The sequence below is a fragment of the Varanus komodoensis genome, unplaced genomic scaffold (genome assembly GCF_004798865.1).
Source record: "Varanus komodoensis strain SLA01 unplaced genomic scaffold, ASM479886v1 scaffold2, whole genome shotgun sequence".
NCBI lineage: Eukaryota > Metazoa > Chordata > Lepidosauria > Squamata > Varanidae > Varanus > Varanus komodoensis.
In genome coordinates this window covers 59,454,087-59,476,848 of record NW_025335568.1, presented here as the reverse complement: position 1 = coordinate 59,476,848, position 22,762 = coordinate 59,454,087, and the positions used below count along the sequence as shown (strand labels likewise).

Below are 22,762 nucleotides of genomic sequence, written 5' to 3'. Positions count from 1 at the left end.
CTGCCTCATGGCTGTTCCCCTACATTCAAGCCCCTTGAGTTCGGCAGCAGAGGCTCTCCTCCGGGAACCCTCTGTGAAAGATATTAGGAGGCAAAGTACCCAGAGGAGGGCTTTCTCTGCGGTGGTGCCCCATCTATGGAATGCACTCCCCAGAGAGGTCTGCCTGGCGCCGTCGTTATTTGTTTTTTGGTGCCAGGTTAAGACCTTTTTATTCCAGTGGTATTTTAATAAGTTTTAATATTTTGTTCTATGTTTTTAGTTGCAGCCAGTGTGGGTTGGGAATTTTATTTATGTTATTTATGGTATTACATTGTAAGCCATCCTGAGGCTTTTTTGCGATTAGGATGGCATATAAATATTTTAAATAAATAAATAAATAAATCCATACCCATGTAACTTTAAGAATTGGCACCTGCTTTTGCTTGCTTTTCTCTTCCCTCCCTTTCTTTGTTTAGAATATGCCTGCTGGCAGGAACAATATTGTTATTGTTCTTATATAAGCCACTCTAGGAGCCTTTTGGTCTAAATGACAAGATAGTAATGCATCAAGGAAACGACACGTTTAATTTCATGTCTAGTTTGGCCCTTAACGTAGGGCCAATACAATAAATTCAAATGAGCTTGGATTGCTATGGATCTGACCCACAGATTCTGCAGTGGAATGTTTCTTTTTTCTGAGTTGCACGGATCCTGAAACACAGATGGAATAGCTTTAACAAAATCCATACATTCTTACTTTAACATGCCAGAATCTGGAGCAGTTCTTGTCCATATATTTAGCAGGAGACTACACTTGGTTAGGCAGCAATGAAAGATTTTAGTAGGCCTGACTCAGCAATGCCAGTTTGCATTTAAATCCTCTCTGCTTTGCATCTGTCTGGGACCAGGTTAAACATCTTCCTGCAACCATAAACCAATACAACCTGCTTTTATAATTGTGTTCAGAGAAATCATGCCAGGAGATATCCCATCAGTGCAAATTATTATTTTGGACCTATTCAAGCATCTCTAAAGGTGCACGTGACCCACAAAATTAAAGGGCTATTTTAACTCTGTAGGTCTTCTAGGGATTGTGGTTTGTGAGGGCACTGAGAATAGCTTGTTGGAAATCCCTTAATGCATTTTAATTTTCCCACGGTTCTAGTGGGGAAAGCCATGTGGATTCAAACCTATACAATAGTGCCTTTGTCTTTCCCAGAAGCAATGGTGCTGCTAGGTAATTTTACACTCTGAATGTAATGATCTTAAGGGAGCCTCCTTTGGATGTATTACTTCAAGTGTGAAGAACATTTCTCCTCGCTTCCTCCCCACCCCACAACTGCCATTCCATGCTTTATAATTGCTTCTACATTCCTAGTATTTAACAACAAAGCTGTTTGGCAACTGTGATTTTTAACAAAGTGAATATTGAGTGTTTGCAGTTTTGCTTTTTTTTGCAATTCACTGAAATCATAGCACCCTTAAAAGCCTGGGAGTAAATTGCAGCACTTTCATCTGCTTGTCTCTGAGCAGAGATTCTGGTGTCCCCTGAGAGGCAGGCCCTGGAATTTGGCCCCAAGGTCCAGCCCAAGCTGGCTGTCTGTCCAGAAACACACACATTATGTAACTTTACTTCTTTTTTTAAAAAAGTTGTATCTGTCCTTGTAAATCTATTAATATTAACATTTTACCTTAAATCAATGGACAGGTTACGTGATGACATGACTGTGTGTGTAGCAGACTTTGGTTTATCCAAGAAGATTTACAGTGGAGATTATTACCGGCAGGGTCGCATTGCGAAGATGCCTGTGAAATGGATTGCAATAGAAAGTCTTGCCGATCGAGTCTACACAACAAAAAGTGATGTGGTATGTAACTGAGGGGATAGCTCTCCAATCACGGTGTTTAAATTAGGCTCCAGGAGAACAACTAGTGTAGGATCAGCAGAATTCCTAGTCTCATTTGGAAGATTACAATCTCCTTTACAGAGTAAATTGGTATGAGAATTGCAGCATGTATGGCCAACACCAAGAATAGAGGCATGGTTGTGTGGCCACTGAAGACCTGCATCCATAGCAGGGGCCCATTGACAATTGCTCCCTGAATTTGCTTCTCTTTTTCATCATCGCAACTGGCGTCTTGCTCTGGTCCAGTCAATGGTGGTGGTGGTGGAAAGGAGGATGGGTAAAGCCATGGTCTATTTGCTTGCTGGTAAATGTCCTAGAAGTGTTAGCAATGATGAGAAAGAGGATGAGGAGCAAGAGCAGCCGGTGACGACAGGAGTGGAGAGGTAGACTCAATGAGGGGATCATTGAGGGTGTCTTGTTCCAAGGTCTTCCAAACACAGAGCCAGTCCTGCTAGCACAGCTGTTTTTAAGCCATTGCTGCTCAGTAGTTTGTCTTAATTATACCTTTGCTTTCTATTGATCTTACGAAATATGTTACAAACTGTGATTGCTGCTCTGACCAAGGTCACCAAAATGATTAGAAACAACAAAGATAAACATGTGCTGGCTTGCTGACAGCAGTGCATCAAGCTTAACTTCAAGACACAGATATAGTTGCCTGATGAAAAGCTGGCAAAACTCCTCTGATCTAGGAACTGCATACTCCTTTACTTATTGTGTCAAGAAGAACCGGTGTGGTTTAGTGGTTAGACTGTTGGACTGGAACATGGGAGATATGAGTCTAGTCATTACTCAGCCATGAAGTTCACTAGGTGAGCCAGTCACTGATGCTTAGCCTAACCTACCTTGCAAGAGTATTGTGAAGATAAAAATGGAGAGGAGGGGGATTATGTAAGTTGTACTGGGTTCTTTGCAGGAAAAAGGTTGGATATAAATATAAAATCAATTAAATCTAATGAGTTGAATGGTGTAGCTCCCTCTATCATTGTCATGCACCATATCATATCTTATTTTGTAATGCTAGAAAATTGCCTCCAGTCCATAATCTCTGCACATGGGACCTTCCCATTAATTTAAATTGAATAAGCAACTACATGCACAAAAGCCTTTGTATGCTGGAGTGGAGAAACCCTTGAAGTTTAGGAGTTTCATGGGTGCATTAGAGCCACTGTTCTTGTAAGCAATTGCTAGGCTGAGGCACAAGTGAGTCGAAACAGAGTCAGGTTATCAGTCCATTTATTCAGACTGAAGCAGGCTTTTCAGTCTCAGACAGAGGTCTTTCCCAGCCCGATAGCCTGGAAATTAGAGATGCCAGGGGCTGAAACTTGAGTTTCATGCATTCAGAAACAGGTACCGCAGCCATGACTGCTCCATCAAGAAACAATTAGAAAAGATCACATGCCCAAATAGATTAGATATCCATGTCCATTTTTATTCTTGTCTATAATACTAGCTCTGTTACAGCAGAAGTAAAAATAATTAAATTCCTCACACACAAACACACTATACGTGTGTGTGTGTGTGTGGAAACACAATCCAGTTCTGTCCCTGTCTACCTAGACATAAATCTCACTGAGTTCTGCTATACTTATTCTCAGAGAAATGTGCATGGGATGGCAGATTTAGTAAATTAACTGTTCTACTGAATTAATTCAAGGTTCATTTCTATGAAAGTTTAGATAGAAAAAAGATCTGCAACTCCCTGCACGAGCCAGCTAGCATAGTATAGTTGAAGGCCTTTATTCCATCTGGGCAGACAGTGATGCACCATTAGTCTTTTTGTAATGCCATCTATGTGTTTTTTTTCCTGTCTCTTTAACCTTGCAGTGGGCTTTTGGCGTTACAATGTGGGAGATAGCAACCCGAGGGATGACACCATACCCAGGAGTTCAGAACCATGAAATTTATGACTATCTCTTCCATGGGAATAGGCTGAAGCAGCCAGAAGGATGTTTAGATGAATTGTAAGTATTTGATATCTCTGTGGTAATAATGCAATGATTTGGTAGTTGTTCTGCAATCCTGCAAAACCATGGATTGTTTGGAGGAATGCTCATGTCTCCAGTATGCCAGCTTGGACGGAACTATGAGGGCCATTTCTTTGGCTATCATCTCTCTGATGGAACTTTATCTCTCCCATCTTGCCAAATGCTGCTTTTCCTCCAGCTTGTGTATTTGGAAAGGGGTTTGTAGAAAGTGGTTGAATATTGAGCTGAATTGAGAGATCCCAGATCAGCTTCCTCATATCTAGAAATGTTGGATATTTCATTGTGGTGAGACTCAGAGAATGCTTGGGGAACGGAAGGATCCTTCCTGCACAGTGGGCATTCCCCACAACCGTTTATTCTGCAAAGGGCACATTCATAGTCCTGCCACCTCAGATCCTTAGAAAAGAGATGCTAAAGACTGGCACTGGTACCTTCTGCAGGCTCTGTCACTAACATACAAGTTCCAGTTTCTTCCTTTTTTCCTTCCTTCTTTCATTCTTTATGGCAGGCATGGTAGGCTGAAAAAGGTGTGGATGATGCCTGACAAAATCTCCAAAGCCAGTAGCAGAATAAATTGTGTAACATAAAGGAAAATAAAGGATTTGTTTATTTAGTAATAATTTATAACCCACATTTCTTCCTTTTTCGGATTTTATTATCAGTATATAACTACAACAGCATTATCAGCATTATAATTAATTGGTTAAAGAGTAATTGAAGATAATGATCCATTCACAAAATACATTCTAACATAAATTAAAACTTCATGTACAGAATGAGATGCTTTGTGAAAACTGAAGCATACATAAATAGTAAATCTGATACTGCAGTTTATTTTCCATTTTCCAGAAATGGGTTTGGTTTGTTCAAGAGATTTCTGCTGTCTGTCATTTCTCAAGCTTGCCTTTTAACCTTTTTCAATAACTGTCTTATATGTCACAGCAGCCCCTCTCAGTGCCAATATCAACAGTCTCAGTTTGTACCTGATTAAAGAGAGCTTATTATCCACTCAGCTCCAAAGCATTATTGCAAAACAAAGTTGCATGATCTCAAAGAATCAGGTCCCTTAAGCATTATTTTTCAGCAGCTGCTTGAAGAAAATTATTCTGTGGGGCTGCAGAGGTCTTGTAATGCTCCAAAAGCAGATTCATTTTCCATCATCTCCATTAGACTGCAACAAACTGAGTTGAGTGAATTCTGTTAGTTGTTATGAGCCTAGCTCAGTGACTTTATTGTAGCAAATTTCACAGTAAGAGCTTACTGGTTCTCTTCAGAAATCATACAGATGCTGATAATTAATCACAGGGTGTATAAGTATTTCCCAAACTATCTAATGTGAATAATTATAAGCATGTCAGACAATTAGTTTTCACTGTTGTAATCAGTACAGCTCAGGATACAGAAGAGGGGGCTTGCCCTGGTGTAAGCCATCCCAGGCAATCAAAGACAAAAGGTCCTAGGGGAAAAAATCCTAAACAAATCCACATATGCAGAGCATTAGGCCAACCTTGGAATCTTTCTTGGAACTGGTGTGTCACGTGGGTCCAACCCTATCACATCCAAGAGTCAAAACAAGTTCAGAACTAAGTCCAGAATAATGCCACATATACAGAGGTTTTGACAACTGTGACTCCCACTTTAGTAGCCTTATGTTACAGGCATAGAAAAGCCCAAGAGTTGGAATAAGTCTGGCGACTCAGGACTAACGATGATGATGATACATAATCCATAGCAAACAGAGATTCATGTACCGTAAAAAGTATAGCAGTACTTTTCAGGGCAGATTTTTAACAATCCAGAGTTTGAAAGAAAGAGTGCAAATTGGAAGAAGAGTTGATGTAAAGAATGCCTCAAAAGACTGAGGTAGTAGTAAATCCAAACAAAGAGGATTTAGGGCAATAAAGGCGAAAATGTTCCCAGTAAAGACTTCAAGCTTGGGCATCTTCTTAAAAGTGAAGATATGGCTACAATAGCCCTCCTCTTGAACAACTAATCAACAAGGGATTTTACCTAATTAGCAAGGCCCCTAACTGAACAGGGTGTCTCTGTACCACCCTCCTGAGAATGGCGGGCTTCCTTCCCACTCAGGGACAAAGCTAGCAGCTGTATGGGAATAACTTGTACCTTCTTTCCTCTGAGAACACCAACAGAGAAGAGCTCACACTAATTTTGACATTCCACAGGCTGGCTAGGCCCAAACACTTCCAGGCCACTTCTGATCAAATTCTGGCTATAAACTACAAACGATAAACCACAGCACCAGCACTGAGCCACAAGACCAGTTATAACACTGGTCAGCCTCTCCCCTCTTCCCGTAGAGTTACCTTGACCTTTATCTAAGGAAAATGAACTGGGAAGCTCCTTTGCTTTCTCCACTTTATGCTTTTCCTTGAGGAAGCCCAGTGCTTGTTACTGGCTGCTCTCCTGCTGTGCTCTGCTGTGAAGTTCTGCATAGGGTCTTTGGGTCTGAAGAAAGCAGCTATCAAGGAGTGGGCAGAGCAAGTCCCTCCTCCTCCATTTCCACAGCGACTGGTCAGAACTGCTTTTGTCTGTCCATGCCTACTGATTGCTCCCACCTTCTAATTGAGGTTTCCTGTCCTCCTTTCCACATGTCTCTGTTCTTCTTTTCCTGCACTAGGTGCTTGTCACTTGCCTTTGACTCTAGCCTCCTCCAATCCGTCTTGTCTTGGATTTTCTTTCCTTTTTCTGTACTCCACCCACTCCAAGCTGTTCCTCTGCTGTGCCTTGTCAACTCGGTCTTGGTGCCACTTTACTTGACAAGTGGCATCTGTGGCATTTCTGCCTAGCTAGATGGACTGGCAAGCTGTCCCAGCATGTTTCCTGCAATTTTGCCACATTTGGAGTTTTGAGGAGCTGTTGAGTCCCACAGGAGTGTTGGAATGGATGACAAATCCCACTGGATACAGTAAGAATTATTCTGCGTGAGTGATGCACTCACACTTCACCTTCCTTCATCAGGTTCAAACCCCATTGACTTCAACATGGCATTTTTCTTTTTTACTTCAGGTATGATATAATGTTCTCCTGTTGGAGGGCAGATCCTGTGGACAGACCCACCTTCTCTGAACTGAAGCTTCACCTGGAAAAGCTGCTGGAAAGTTTGCCTCCCCTCAGTGAACCTACCGATGTTATTTATATTAATACAAGCTTGCTGGAGGAGAGCATGGAAGGACTGCCAGAGATTTCTGACTTTCCCCAGATAGACACGAACCTCGATGCTGGTTCCATCATAGAGTCCTGTTCCCAGAGGCCAGAGACCACAGTGGTCACTGTGGACATCCATGAGAACAACGAGGTGGGGAACAGATACATTTTAAGTGGGGTTAGAGAGGAACACAGTGCTAATGTGGTAAGGTCAGAAGAGGAAGATCTGCCCCTGCTCCAGTACATTCCCTCGCAGAATGGGATATTGTGGTCACAGCCCAGCACACTCCCTGTAGGAAGTATGTTGACCGATGAACTGTTGTTTGCAGATGACTCCTTGGAGGACTTAGAAATTCTGCTTTGAAAGAAAAAGTGAGACTCTTCTGAGGTGCAGATTAGAGCTCCCTCTTGGCCAGAAACGTCTTGGATGGACTTCCTCGTTCTTGTCACGCACAACCAGCCTTTGGACCAACTTCTCCAAGCCTTGTTCAGCAAGTGACTAATAGAAGGAGTGTTTTGTCTCTCTGTTTGTATAATATGCTATCTTTATAGAGATTATATTTTAATAAACAATGCCCCATTATGTCCCTCTGTTTTATTTGTACTTACCTTAATTTTATTAATTTTATTTATTTATTTATTTGGTTTTCTTTCCCTGCATGTGGTTCCCTAGAACATAGTTCTGCCCAGAAATGATTTATATTTTGGTTTCCTCACAGCTTCTACAAGAACTATTCTAAGTATGGCATTCAACACATTATATCTTGAATTTTTTCTTGTTTAGTGATGTTACAGATTTAAGCTACCCCGCTACTTTTAGCATCATTTCAATGAGAAAGCAAAGACAAAGACCACTGATCTGATTGAGCCATCCAGTAGCTTCAGTTTTTAGATGAAGAAAATCTTGACATGGGGAAGACATGCTGAATAATTTGAATATAGAAAAATATTAATCTACATGTATAATCATAACTGAATAAAAGTGTCTGGTCCATCAATGAACCAAGAGATGTTTCAGAAAACTCTCTTAGCTTCTTAAAAGTATGTGCAGCTCCTCATATAAGACATCATATTCATCAATTGCATCTGTAGGCAGTTTCCACCATGGAACAGCCTCTCCCCCATAATACTATTTGCACCTTATCTGAAAAGCATAGGTTTACCTGCTAGCTTTTAAAAAGTGTCCACAGTAATTATTTGTAAACAAATTTGGGGGAAAGCCTCCTTCCCCTCTGCTTATGGGCCTCCCTGGCAGTAAAATAGCAACCATAATAAATAACAAATGCCTGCCTTTTCGTGATATCCAGCATGAGCTGCCTAAGCCAACAGCTTCACTCTCCTTAATGGTAGGATTGGCCCTGAGATAGACTGGGTTTGTGCAAGACAACAACCCATCAGGGTGTCTTGTTGCCCATGAACAAGCCACCCTGATAACTCATGAGATGTTTAAGGGGTGTTTATATTCACCATGGGTTGTCTTGTCCAAGCCCAGTGTGACTACCAAGAATTAGTGAGTCACTCTGGAAGAGCAGCAAAAACTCATAGCTGCTGCTGTCAAATCTATCCAGGTACCTGCTAAAACCAGCTGCCCCACATGTGTCCAAGCAGCACTTTCATTCATTCATTCATTCGATTTATATCCCACCTTTTTTTTTCTTTTAAGGAACTCAAAGCAGCAGCATTCTTTTCCTTCTGCTTTCAATCTTACCACCACCACAACAACAACTCTACAAGGTAGGTTGGGCTGAGAATCTATGACTGGCCCAAAGTTACCCAGTTGGCACCATGGCTGAGTGGGAACTAAAACCCAGGTGTCCAGAGTCCCACACCTGTACTCTTAACCACTACACCACACTGGCTATCAGTGTGACTGGCAGCAGCTGTGTCTCCCTCACCATGATTCAGGACCATTTTGGCTTACTGTGGATTTTTGGCCATTAACCCTTTTATTTTTCAGAGATTTCAAAAGCCAGTTTGACAGGCATGCTCCAGAATGCTGACTCAGCCAAGGCTTGACATTTCTACACTCACAACTGTGTGCACCCAACTCCAGTTACACAAGTGTAGACAAAAAATATTAGAAATAGAGCAAACATATTTGTGCATATTGTATGCAAAATTATTCTTATTTTAAGACTCATTTGCCAGCCTCTGCAAGACACTGCATTGGAATTTTGAAGGGGCATCAGTGACTGTCAAAATGGAGGAAAAAAGAGGGTAAACAGCAAAAAAGCTGTTGAGAACTGAAAATGGCTCGTGATCACGGAGGGGAAGGGGAGACAAGTTGATTCAGCTGCAGAGTCCCCTGTGGTACCCATGGGAGGGCCAAGAGGGAGTGAGGGAGAAAGCAAGCAACCCACTGTGAGCCTGATCATCTGTTGGGCACATTGTGGGTTCCCTGCAGAACAACCAACCTACCATGGCTTGTTGCCTGGCATGACATGTCCATAGTTATAGACTTGGGTCTGCTTTGTACATGTTACATATAACAGTTCTCATTTGTAAAGTGCTTTATAGTCCTTATTTTCATCCTAGCAGTAGTATAGCAAGGGAGGTCTATATATTTCCCTGTACAGCAAGTCCATAGACATTTGAGACCCATGGTCAGAGAGTGACCATCTCTGTTCCTGTTTGACCAAGCTGGCCTGCTCACAGCTTCTGAAAGTTTCCAGAAATCACCATTATTTGAACTGAAAATGCAAACCACTCTTTCTCCATTCCCACCTAAGAGCCTAACAACCATGCACATTGTGTTCCTCCACGCAGTATGCTGGGAGGGACATGTATGTTCCAGTATATCTGTTTGGCAGGGGTGGACAACCTGTGACCCTCCAGATGTTTGCGCCTACAGTTCCCATCAGCCAAAGCCACCATAGCTGATAGTGAAGGATCATGGGAGCTGAAGGCCAAAACAATTGGAGGGCCACAAGTTGCCCACTTTTCCTCTATAGGAAAGTAAATCAGTGCATGGCCATGATGCCTGTGGAAGAGTTGTTGGGGTTCATTAGACAGACCCTACCTTTTGTTGTTATTCGCGAAGTCATGTCCAACCCATCGCGACCCCATGGACAACATTCCTCCAGGCCTTCCTGTCCTCCACCGTCCCCCAGAGTCCACTTAAGCTCACACTGACTGCTTCAGTGACTCCATCTAGCCACCTCATCCTCTGCCGTCCCCTTCTTAGACCCTACCTACATAGACACATTGATATCTTACAGCCCACAAGACCAAGCTTGAATCCAGCATAAGCCGGTAGAAATTTTTGCCACTGTCAATGACCACCATGAACTGAGAACAAACATTTCTTCACCTTTTCCTGTCAGAACCTGCCACTGTCACCTTGCCAAAAGTAACTGTTTACCTCAGAGTGCATTGTCTTCAAGAACTGGGTAATGCTATGTGAAGGCATTACTTTTCCTGTCAGGTATTGGCAACTCTTCCTTGCTGATAATAATGGTTTACCTCAGCCTTCCCTCAACCTCATGTCCTCCAGATGCATTAGACTACAATCCCTACCATCCCCAGAGGATTATGAGAATTGCCGTTCATCATATATGGAGGGCACCAGGTTGGGGAAAGACTGGCTTACCTCAGTGAACTGGATTTCCCTCACAATGGATTATCTTTTTCCTGGAGCTCTTAGAGGAAATCACCTTGTGGTGAATGCTAGTTGCTTGGAAACCCTTTCCCCTCAGCTTGAACTGCCCAACAGTCTTTATGTATCCATTTGTTCAATTATTTATAAAATGTTTAAGCATTTCTAGGGGCCATACTAAAATCTGGCTAGATGATGCTAGCCCTGCTTTCAGACACACAGTCTCCAAGAAATGACAAAGAAGGAAAGGGCTATGAGGAGAAAAGTAGAAAGGAGGCAAATTCAGGCAACCAAGCTTTCCCATTAGATAATGATCAGATAGAATAACCACCTAGGTAATAGCAATTATTCTCCAGAGGCACAGAAGAGGCCAAGTTAAGGAGGAAAGTGTCTGAGGCATTCCCTCTGCTGGCTACTTCTGGTTAAAGCGCCATCCATGACACAACAGACCTTGTTCTTATTCCCTGGCCCTCTTTGGCGTGACAAGCCTCATGGCTGGCCCTTCTCTTTCTTATACAACTGTTCTCCTGGAAGGGCCATGCCCAATCCAGGTCACACAAGTTACTTTAAAGAAGTAGGTAGCAGCTGTGTCTTTTTCCCTTTTAAAAGTAATGAAAGCATAGCTACCTGATCCAGTTTGGAACCCTGATATGGAAAGTAATAGGGTTTAAGCCCTCTCCTGTGCTCCTCTTCTGGATTGGGTCCCCTTCACTACAATATCCATTTGCAAATAGCAATCCATTAAATAAAAACGAACACTAATGGATCCTGGCAAGAGGACAAGATCCCTTGGCACAAACTCTTGCAAACCTCATGGCCTCATTGAGATCAGTGGGAGAGGCCCTTCTCCGGGAACCCTCCGTAAAGGATATTAGGAGGGTAAGTACCCAGAGGAAGGCTTTCTCTGCGGTGGCGCCCAATCTATGGAATGAACTCCCCAGAGAGGTCCACCTGGCGCTGTCATTATTCGTTTTTCGGCGCCAGGCGAAGACCTTTTTATTTAAACGTCATTTTAATTGTTAATATTATTTATTGATTTTACATCTTTGGCCAGGACGGCTCCAATTATATTGTTTTTATATTGTTATTATTTATTGTTGTTATTTATTGTTGTGAGCCGCCCCAAGGCTTCGGCGAATGGGGTGGCATAGAAGTTTCCTAAATAAATAAATAAATAATACCACAGAAATGAAATTCAAACCTATGTCTCCAGGAAAGTCTACAAAATTAACACAACTCTGTTACCCATAGAGCTACCCAAACAAGAACACTGAAGGAACATGAGCCGCACTGCTAACATTTTCACAAACTGTAACATCAGTGAAAAGAATGTTGGGGTAGGATTTGAACCCACACCTCCAGATGGGGACTGTGAGCTTAGCGCAGTGCCTCTGACTGCTTGGCCACCCTGACAAACACAGGGGAACGGCACTAATGGCACTACTAAAATTCTTGCAAACCCACACCTTTGCATCAAGGAAAAACATGTCAGGGGTGGGATTTGAACCCACGCCTCCAGATGGAGACTGTGACCTGAACGCAGCACCTTGGACCGCTTGGCCACCCTGTCCATGGAAGCAGCAGTAATCCTGTGGCTAAAATTCCTGCAAACCAACACCTTCTGTGCCAGAGAAAAACATGTCAGGGGTGGGATTTGAACCCACGCCTCCAGATGGAGACTGCGACCTAAACGCAGCGCCTTGGACCGCTCGGCCACCCTGACAAGCACATGGAAGTAATGTTAGCTCTGATGTTTAAAATCCCTGCAAATCCATGTATTCACATCAGTGGTGGGACTCAAACCCACAGCTCCAGTTGGAGACCACAAATTTAACACAGTAGCTTGGACCACATGACCTACTGGAAAAGTACATGAAGAGACTAGCCCCAGGGCTAAAATCCCTACAGTTTCATGTATTCACACCAGGGCAATAGAAAGCTTAACTCAGATCCTTACACTTCTCAGCCCTCTTTCCAAGCACATGGGACCAACAGCTAACATTTCTACTAGCACCTCTAGACAGAGACAGTGGCCCTGACCTTTGAATGCTTGGCTACCCTGACAAGGACATGCACACCTCAAAACAACAGAAGGAGTACATGCTCCCATATGTTCCTGTACATTCATTAAGATCAACTACAGAGGCCTTTCTCAGGGACCCCCCTAAAGAAGTAAGTGGGGTGGTAAACAGAAGAAGGATCTTTTCAGTCATGGCACCCCATCTCTGGAACATGCTCCCCAAAGAGATATGCCTGCCACAATCTTTATTACCCTTTGGCACCAGGGGAAAACATTTTTATTCACCAGATATTTTAAAAATTAATAGTGGGAAATTTTAATATTTTAATATTGTATTGCTGCTGCTACATTGTGGGGTTATATGGAGTTACTGCTGTTTGTAATTTTGAAGGGTTCTTTTAGTGTTTTGTGTTTTAATTAGGTATTTTAGTCTTTGTATTTGGGTTTCAATGTTGTAAACTGCCTAGAGAGCAATTGGGCTAGTGGGGCAGTAAGTTTTTGTTTTTGTTGAGTCGGAAAATCATGCCTGACCCATCAAAATTCCATGGACATAATTCCTCCAGGTTCTCCTGTCCTCCACTATCCCTCGGAGTTCACCCAAGCCCACACCCACCGCCCTAGTGACCCCATCTAGCCACCTCAACCTCTGCCGTCCCCTTCTCCTTTTGCCGTCAAGTGGGGCAGTATAGAAATGCAATGAATGAACAAACAAATGGATACTTATAGTCCTACACATTCACATCTCTTGAACAGGCAAAGGATGTCAGGAGTGTGATTTGAGCCCATGCCTTCAGACAGAGATTGTGGTCTGAAAACAGTGATTTGGCAAGCCTGATGGGCACATGCAAAGCTGCTAAAACATGAGTAAAAGTGCTGCTTTTTCCACCCTGAAAAGCACGTGGAAGCAGCACTAAAGGCACTACTAAAATTCCTGCAAACCCACACCTTTGCATCAAGGAAAAGCATGTCAGGGGTGGGATTTGAACCCACGCCTCCAGATGGAGACTGCGACCTGAACGCAGCGCCTTGGACCGCTCGGCCACCCTGACCATGGAAGCAGCAGTAATTCTGTGGCTAAAATTACTGGAAACCAACACCTCTGTGCCAGAGAAAAGGATGCCAGGAGTGGGATTTGAACCCATGCCTCCAGATGGAGACCGCCTTGGAGTACTAGAATGTGGTGCTTGAACTGCCTGGGGCTGAAACCAGGAACTGTAGACAGAACAAAGCGATCAGGTGCATCTTCTGCATCCTGTGTCAGATGTTCAAAAGGAGCACTGAAGCATAGGGAATGCTGTCCTGAGCCTCAAAACAGTAACTCCCTGATTGAGTGCAATGGATGAGCACCATCTTCTGGTTGTATGATGTAATAGCTAGAATGCTAGATTTTAAATATGGAAACTCAACTTTTACACTTGTTGGGATCTGACCATTGTCTCCCTTGCAGTCTCTAGAAAGAGACTTAATTTGATGGAATGCACAACAGTTTTAATGCCCAGGAGTCATTAAACAGTCATCTGTTTGAAGGTATCTTCACTCTGAAAGACTCCAACAGTTCAAGTCAAATTTAAAGATAAAGAACCCTAAGAATTTGGGTGATCAGGGGCCTCAAGGTTGTCCATCAACTCATCATACTTTGGCAGCAGATGAGCAGGCACACAAGCCACCTGGTCACTGTCTTCCTCCATATTTCCATTTAAATTATCGTCATTATTTCTAAACTTGCATCTACACATTCAAATTAGCATATATAATTCTCATGCAACTGTGTCTGTCCTCTTTATTTTTTTCTTTGACAATGCATGTCCACTCTTTTTCACACCAGATAACTGTCCAGCCTGGTAACAATGCTTTACAAGAGTCTCACAGTTGGAGTTCAAATTCTGCTGTGTCTGCATGCAAGATCTTTCTTTTCCACTTCATCAATTGTTGTGCATGGCCCAGACAGCTTTACCTATTGGATGGTAAAGAAATAAATATGAATGTGGGCAGAGGCCTTCTTGTTGCCACTAGCATACACAGTCTCTACAGGAAATAAAAGCGCAGAGGGGAAGAAGGCAAGGCCCCCATCACCTGCAGCATCCTCTGCCACAGAACAATTGGTCAGCTCAAATCACCCATTATCTGGTTTCCTCCTTCTTCCACTGTGAGAACATCTATTTCATTCAGAAGGCAGCGACATACCAAGGTGAGGTAGGTGAGTGCAGGATTTATAACCCAGAGACTAAGGCAGTCAATGTGTTTGTCTATTATGCCGATCCACCCTGGCAATAAGCCACAGTGGGTTGGTTCTGTGAGCATCCTGTGGTGTGCGTGACCGATGATCAGGCTCACTATGAATTGTCTGCTCCCTCTCTCCCCCTCCCCACTGCAATGTCCAGCTATTTTTGGCTTGCCATAGTTTTTTTCCCTTCTCTGCTCTTGTTTGTTTAAGGGATTGTAATTGATTTATACTCGAAGTTGGGAATTTTTGTTCTGAAGTGAGCTGTAAGTATTGATGGTTGCAATCAAGTCTACAGCAGGTGGTGCTAGAGCCCTAGAAAAATTAGTAGGTTGGATTGTTACAGGACCTCAAGTCATCTCTGACTTATGGCATACTTATGAGTATATGCCCTCTAAAAAGTCCTGTCCTTGACAACTCTGCTCAGCTCTTGCAAATTCTATGCTCTATGCAAATTCTATGCAAAGGAAGCTATGGCTTCCTTTATGGAGTCAATCCACCTCCTACGTGGTCTTCCCTTTCTTCTCTGCCCTCAACTTTCTCCAGTGAGTCTTGATGTGCCCAAATATAACAGCCTCAGCTCTGTCATTTTTGCTTCTAAGGAAAATTCTGGCTTGCTTTGATCTAGGAACCACTTGTTCATCTTTCTGTCTGTCCAGGGTATTCCATTCCAGTTCAGTTCACAGATCATCTGAACCAGTCAGGTTGGTAATCTCAGCTGTGAATGGGAGCACATTCTTTGGAAAAATATCTATATGGGAAAAATATCCAGAAGTTGTGATTGTGTTAAAAATACTTTAAAAAAAATGCACAGTTTGAAATGCAGGTTTGAACACTTCAGTCAATGAGCTTGAAAAATGTGCACACGAATGCACAATTTTCCTGTTTAGTCAAACTGAAAAACATGCTGCAAAGGGGGAAAAACTAGTGATTTGAACAAAGATGAAAAGTTAAGTTCAGAGACCTCAGACATCCCTGGTCCTCCCTTTGCTTGCTTTAACAGGGGAAACTGGTGACTCTAATCTCAGTGGGGCTCCTTATCCATTACAGTCTTGGGAGCTATTTATGGTGATCTGCAGTGGTGAATCTAATTTGGGAATACACTTGAGCACCATGGATAGCTCCTATACAACTCTGACTAAAAGCTACAACAGGTAAGGAACCCCCGCTAACATAAGAGTCATCAGTTTTGCTTGCTATTTAATATTTTAATGTGTTTTTCTCCGTCCCCTGACAAATTTGTGCTGCTAAACTCTGGACAACAAGATCTAGTATTTTCAGACTTCTCTAGCATTTTACCTCAGCAAATGATCAGCACTCAGAAATGTTGCTTTGAGCTGCAGATGAAACAAATGAGGACCCATAACATGTTGCATCATATCCCCCCTCAGCTCGCCTGGATCACGACTTTGGTGGTTTGCAGAGAGCCTCTGCCTCTTGACACACTCCTCTGCCATGGTCTGTGGGACCCAAGGGCTCAGGGCTAGGTCAAGTCCAATTCCAAAATAGATCCACCACCATACAGTACCATAAATAGCTCCTACAGTTGTAATGGATAAGAATCATGAGCTTCCCCTGTTAAACAGGGATGGGAGAACCAGGGATGTTCAAGCTCACCAAAAGTCTCCGAATGTAACTTTTCCTCTTTGTTCAGATCACTAGCTTTTTCCTTCATAACTTGTTTCTCAGTTTGAATGAACAGGGAAAGTGTGCATTTGTGTACACACAAAAAGATAGCCTTTTCACTTAATAGTACAAGGATAAAACTTGTTAGGGGTTCAAGTGGGTCAATTTTCTCACTTTCCCTCCATTTCCCTAGCTCTGCCCAGCCACACCTGCAGAGTTCAATGGTTCATCCACCTTGGAACCAGAGATTTAATTCCTAACCTTAGTGTGTACCTACAATCCAGTTCTTTTAGATTCCATTCCCCTGTCCCCAAAGTTTTGGCCAATAACTCCCATCAGCTAGTATAGTTAATAGTGAGGGATGATAGGTGCTGTAGGTAAAATCACCCGGAAGGCCACGTGTAGCCCACCTCTGCTATACACTCCACCTTAAGATAAAAAACAACAGAGAAATCCAGAATTTTACCATATAACAGTCTTATCTCCCAAAAATAGTGCCAGTTAAGACAAGCATTTCTGTTCAACATGAATCTGATAGCTTCCATTAAAGATGTAGGTTGATGAATTTTCTAAGAATGTACTTTTTTGTACCCTAAGTATGTCCTAGAGTAAAAGGCACACATGCCCATTTTCTACTGATCATTTGAATGGGCAGGAAAAACTCCTTTTGGACTTACTGATATTGAAAAGAAAGCATGAATACAAGAAGAGGAAAAAAGACCCAATCCACAATAAGACTTTTCAGTCAAGGTAAGCAAAGTACGATTCATGTATTTAAATAAAAATAGAAGTGTTGAATGTTGGGCACTTGAGTATAGAATACAACTGCTGTGTGAGTTATCCCAGCAAGTCATTCCAGAAGGGTCATTTGAGAGATGCAGTTGTTAATATGTTGAATAAAACAATACTGTGCTGTACAATAAGGGTCAGTAACATGTTGATCTTGCCCTAATTTCCAAAACCCCCTGCAAGCAATTAGTGCAGACACTCTGGTGGGGTGGAAGATGTGAGAAAGAGAACTGGAAAAGGAATGGCTCCACCCACTCTTCATTCTGGTTCCAGCCATTGCTAGCTTCAGCAGTACCCACTATTAGAATGCAGCTCCAAACAAATGACTCCTGAAAGAATGGTTCCTATGGCAGAAAAAGTGTTTCTTCACCCATGTTCTATGGAGTAACTTTGCTTCATTCTGTTCTTTGGAGGTCCTGAGCTGATACATTAACTTTTCCAACACAGCTATTGATCACACTTTATTTTAACAAGGACCATCAATGCCAACAGTGAGGCTGTATACCCCTCTTGCAGCACAGGCCAAAATCCAATCATCACATGTCTACTACCTCATTCTATTTGATGTGTTACAGGTGAATTCATTCTTCAATCAAAGTTCCTAATGTAACCAAAATACAGGCAGTCCTTGAGTTACAAACAAGTTCCATTCCTGAGAAAATGGAAATTCATCTTTAAGTCGAATTTGTATGTAAGTCAGATCATGTAGTCGACCCTCTGCATTTGTGGTGGCAAGGGGCATAGAACACCCTTGAAAGTGGAAAAACTGTAACTATCTCTACCTTCCCTCCCCCAACTCACAAGTGCCTCTTCTTTGCAGAAAGGAAATACTGGAGAGATTTCCCTCTCTGGATGAGCAGTGAAGGAAGGCATGCTTTGGTGGCCTCCCCTTTCACCTCCTCTCTCTCTTTCTGGCAATGATAATTTCCAGCTGTAATTTTAAAAAAATCAATAGGCTTCAGGGCAGTTCCTTCATAAGTACAGGTTGTTTGTCACTTGGATGTTTGTAACTAGTGGACTGCCTGTAGTACTTTCCATGCAGAAGACAAGGGAAGGAGCAGCAGGCTTGCAGGGAGCTCAAGGTTTTCATAGGAATTAAAACATGGCTTAGGGGGGCCTCCAAAATGGCCCAGTTAAGATTGTGCACGCTCAGTGGGCACAGAATGCTGGCTGACTCTTGCAGGAAGGGAAAAGAGACTTTGGGAAAAGGGCACAACTGAAACCCTGAACGGGAACACCCCATACTGCTCTTCCAGTCCCGCTGGTCACATTTGTATCCTACCTAATATATAGGGTGTGTGTTAGTTTTTTACAGGAAAAATCAGTCTTAACCCATTTGTAGAGCTAGTTCCATGAACCGCATGATTGTTCTTTTATACTAAATTCACAAGCTGCTGGTGGTATAGGGTTTCCAGACAGATGGCTTCCAGCAAAATTTATCATGCATCACTTTTTTTGCAGAAGGAGAAAAGGCAGAACTGATAGAAAAACCACTCTGAGGGTCACAAGCTGAAGATGACATTATCTGTACCTATATAAAATACAATGACTAAGGCATGGTGCTTACATGATAAAACCCTTATATGGAAGCCATCCTGAGACGTTTGTTGAGGATGGGGTAAAAATATTGTAAGTAAATACATTTTAAAAAACCTGAGTCATCACCTTTAAACCCATAAATAGGATACTTAATAAGGTGTCCCCTCCAGTCTTATCCTGATCATCCACATGGTTTAGCCGGGGAAGGTCTTTTGCACATACCACCAAAGTTAGTTGATGGGAACAAACCCTGAATGGCCACTTTTCCTCCAAAATAAAAGTGGCCACTCTTGTCCAATAAGGCAGAGTGACAAACTTACTCCAGGTACATTCTATATTGCAGAATTTACACAGAAGTAGACCTACAACACAGTCCTCCCAGGATAATGTTTGGTAATGTTACCTACACAAAGCCCCCAAATGTCTGCATCTTACCACTTGCTATTTTATTTTTTGAAAGCAAAAAGTCAATTGGGGCATAAAATATCCCAAAGTTTGCCAGTGGGATGTTTTATATTCCAAACACAAGCAATATGCTAAGATGTTCAACCGTTCACAGATGTTCATGGATTTTTTAAAAGAAAATTGACATAGGGAAGTAGGCTCAGGTAGTCTGGTTGTCAGTAGGTTGGTACAAGCCATGAAATTTCATTGGGGGAACATTTATCACATGAGTTATAGAGTTATGATGGGATTAGAAAAGCACCACACTCAACAACAGCAGCAGCAGCAACATGTAGGTCATTAGTCATAATAAAGTTTTGCCTAATATTTCTAATCTGAGCTTAAAACACACTTTGTGGGATACTATAGTTAAATTTGAGATTGTGGAGCAATTTACCAAACCCTGAAACACTGGTTTAGGGTAGTAAAGCACATTTGTGTATATTTTTAGAGTTGTTGGGTGAGTTAGAGTACAATCCTATGAAGATTCCTGTAACCCTCTGAGCTTAGAGATATCCCTCACACAGCAGGAGGGATGCAGAAGTAAAGGCCATTTCTGTGCTTCTTCCATTCTTCAAAACAGCTAGATGGACTATTCTGGCTGTCTAACCATGGCATGCTGAAGGGGGAGGAAAGGAGGCTAAGGAGCAGCCAGATGTGATGTCTCTCTCCCTGCCTCATGGAATACCCACTACAACCCATCTCCAAGGACACTTTTGCAACCTCAAAGAAACAGCTGGCATAGTTCTTTCTGCACCAACAGAGCACGTGATCTGAGTGTGGATCCCCTGATTTGACACTGGAGCAATTTTCCAACGTTGGAGCTGGGAATCCAAACAATCTAATGTCTATCTAGACACCGTCTAAGGGCAATATGATAACTCTCTTAAGCACATATAAAAATTATTGCAAAGGCAAGAATAATATAGGAAAGGCTGCATACAATATTAGTTCTACTTCAAATAGACCCATTGAAAGGAACTGGTGATAAAATGGGTTAACATCAGGTACAACCTATAGTGCAACCTAATTTAGTGCTAAGTCATTCCACTGCAACCACAAATAGCAATAAAGATAGTTATATTGTCCTAACTTACAAGGTTATGAAGATGGCTGCACTAATTATGTGGAATTGTATAAAAACACTAAGTGTTTGCAGTTTTTCCTTCTGACCGGGCAAAACAAATACAAGGAAGAATCTCCACATTTTTTTAAGTGAATGCATGTGTACTGTGAGTCAGGGTTGGGGACCCTGTTGTCCTCCAGATGTCAGTGTGTTAACTTTATTACCAACCCCAGCCAGCATGACTCAGTAGATGAGGATGATAATAGTTGTAGTCCAACAATATCTGAACGGCCATGGACTCCTCAGACCTATTGCAAGTCCTGGGTTGATAGGGCAGGTTCTGCTAAATCTATATAATATTCATAATTATTGGCCAGTTTCTTTTTTAAAAAAATGCCTGGTGGACATGCTGTTTCTTAAAACAGAGAGTAGGGCAAAACCCTTTCCTTGCGTGAGTCTTCACTAAGCAGCAGAAATATGCAAGTCAGCTTTCCAGGAAGAGTCAACAGTTGTAGGTGTTAGTTTGTAAAATGGAGCGGGGGTGTTGGGAAACAGTTCCTACAAGGGAGCACGCTTTCAGCATGGGCAGTCTACCAATGAGAAGTTTTACTCCTCAGGAAACCTGCTGTGCACTGCTGCAGTCATTTCTGATCTGAGCAAGGGAGCTCTGCTGCTGAGTCTTTCCACACTGATTAGCAGCCAGGGCAACTTGAGTGCTGAGAAACTACTCAGCCAAGCACGCCACCAAGTCGAGGGATTTCTGTCTTGGAATAACAGTACTATGATTTCTGGTTTGCAATGCAGCATGTTTCTTTTCTTGTGCCTAACATCATGTCAGGAATCTCAGGCTCCCCAGGTAAGTGTTCATCTAGCATCCCTTGCTTTACTAGTCTATCATTGGCTGCTATTTTGTTTGGAAAATGTTTTTCTTACTGCTTTATGTAAGAACATCTATAATTTAATAATGTGGTAGTGTAGTGTGGTGTAGTAAGGAAAATATGTATGCAAATGTGTGTGAGAGAAAAGCAACTCTTCTTGACAGTAAAATGAGCAACTGTTATTTTGCTAACTTTTGCTGAATACTTCAGCTCCCTTGGCAAAGGTAACAGGAATGTAAGACTATGTATATTAGTGTCTCTGGCTTTTACATACATCCTCTAAGTTTCAACTGCAGATCAACCAACAAGAAACAGTATATATGGATCAAATCAAAAAGATGTGCAAGAACATAGCCAGTTGGAAATTGCAGAGATAACTGATTGAAAAGCAATTAATAAACATCTTCACCTTAAGTAATTACATCCAATTTTTAATCAGAGGAAATTTGAATCCCCCCAAAATAGTCTTCCTACCACATCATTCTCAGTTCCCTCCACACTAATCTAGGTGAAGAGCTGAGTGCAACTCTGTACTGGGCTGCTGCTGATTCTTATCATCATCGTCTTGCATTTATATCCCATTTTTTCCTCCTGTGAAGAATTCAAGGTAGCTTACATAGCTCCATTTTATCCTCACAATAATCATCCTCTGAGGGTAGTTAGGCTGAGAGTGAGTGACTGGTCCAAAGTCACCCAGTAAGTTTCATGGCTGAGTAGGAACTAGAATCTAGATCACCTGAGTCCCTGGGTCACACTCCAAACACCACACCACACTTGTAACTTTTGCAACTCTGTACTTGATTTCTAGCTGCATTTTTATATTAGTGGGCTCTTCCACACTAGATACATTCAAGGCAAAACTGGACTGTCATCAGAGTGGGATGGTATAAAGTGGTGACCTGCAAAAGCAGGGGGTTGGTACCTGATGGTCTTCATGGCTCCTTCCAACTCCACTATTCTATGATTCTATTATTCTATGAATATGCAACTGCAGGATTCTTACTGGACTAAAAACTAAACTTAAACTGTTCCTCCATGAATGCCTAAATAAAAAGGTCTGATCAAGTAATCACAGCCCCAGTGATTCCAAGTCACCAAGCTGGAATATCAGCATGGACTGAGTAAGCTGTTCAGTGGTGGAGTTTATTATGGTTAACTTTACCACAGAAGTTCAGGTTAAAAATAACTCTTTAACAAAGAGCTTATTATAAAAGTATGCAGAGAGCTCTCCTTTTTTTTTGCAGTCTGCTGCTTCATGCCACATATGATAAGAGTCTTGGTCCAGAAGAAACCTCTCTGTTCCAGCACATGCTTATACAAAGTGCTATATTCTTATCCATTAAACATGTAAGTGTACAGGTATACTGTGGCAGCAGCCACTTAGCTTGAACTGGCTTGGGCACCCAGTATTATTATTTTTTTAATCTTTGTGAGGTTGTGCAATCCACAAAGAAAGTCAGTTTCAGAAGAAAAAACTCTGTGTGTGTGTGTGTGTGTGTGTGTGTGTGTGTGTATAGACAGAGCAATCCCTTGCCCTCCAGATGT

The 22,762-nt window shown here is 42.2% G+C and overlaps 2 protein-coding genes and 3 non-coding genes across 10 annotated transcripts in view; 2 read left to right on the top strand and 3 right to left on the bottom strand.

Annotated features, from left to right (window-relative positions):
* Positions 1-7,626, top strand: part of MERTK (MER proto-oncogene, tyrosine kinase) — a 65,616-nt gene extending 57,990 nt beyond the window's left edge. For 4 of the 5 annotated variants that reach the window (XM_044429229.1, XM_044429227.1, XM_044429231.1 and 1 more), the window contains 3 exons: positions 1,688-1,847; positions 3,714-3,850; positions 6,902-7,626. In XM_044429229.1, coding sequence (XP_044285164.1) covers positions 1,688-1,847; positions 3,714-3,850; positions 6,902-7,403 — 799 coding nt within the window. In that variant the 3' untranslated portion in view covers positions 7,404-7,626. The remainder of the gene's footprint in view (positions 1-1,687; positions 1,848-3,713; positions 3,851-6,901) is intronic. The other variant, XM_044429230.1, reaches the window with a different exon arrangement.
* A 4,494-nt stretch (positions 7,627-12,120) lies between these two features.
* Positions 12,121-12,204, bottom strand: TRNAL-CAG. Its single transcript has one exon. It is a non-coding gene; the product is annotated as a tRNA-Leu (tRNA).
* Positions 12,205-12,273: 69 nt separating this feature from the next.
* On the bottom strand, positions 12,274-12,357 carry TRNAL-UAG. Its single transcript has one exon. It is a non-coding gene; the product is annotated as a tRNA-Leu (tRNA).
* A 1,262-nt stretch (positions 12,358-13,619) lies between these two features.
* On the bottom strand, positions 13,620-13,703 carry TRNAL-CAG. The gene has a single exon. It is a non-coding gene; the product is annotated as a tRNA-Leu (tRNA).
* A 7,279-nt stretch (positions 13,704-20,982) lies between these two features.
* FBLN7 (fibulin 7) overlaps positions 20,983-22,762 on the top strand; it is a 32,223-nt gene continuing 30,443 nt past the window's right edge. The window contains exon 1 of one of the 2 annotated variants that reach the window (XM_044428928.1): positions 20,983-21,195. In XM_044428928.1, coding sequence (XP_044284863.1) covers positions 21,121-21,195 — 75 coding nt within the window. In that variant the 5' untranslated portion in view covers positions 20,983-21,120. Of the gene's footprint in view, positions 21,196-22,527; positions 22,565-22,762 lie in introns of those variants that run through there. The other variant, XM_044428929.1, reaches the window with a different exon arrangement.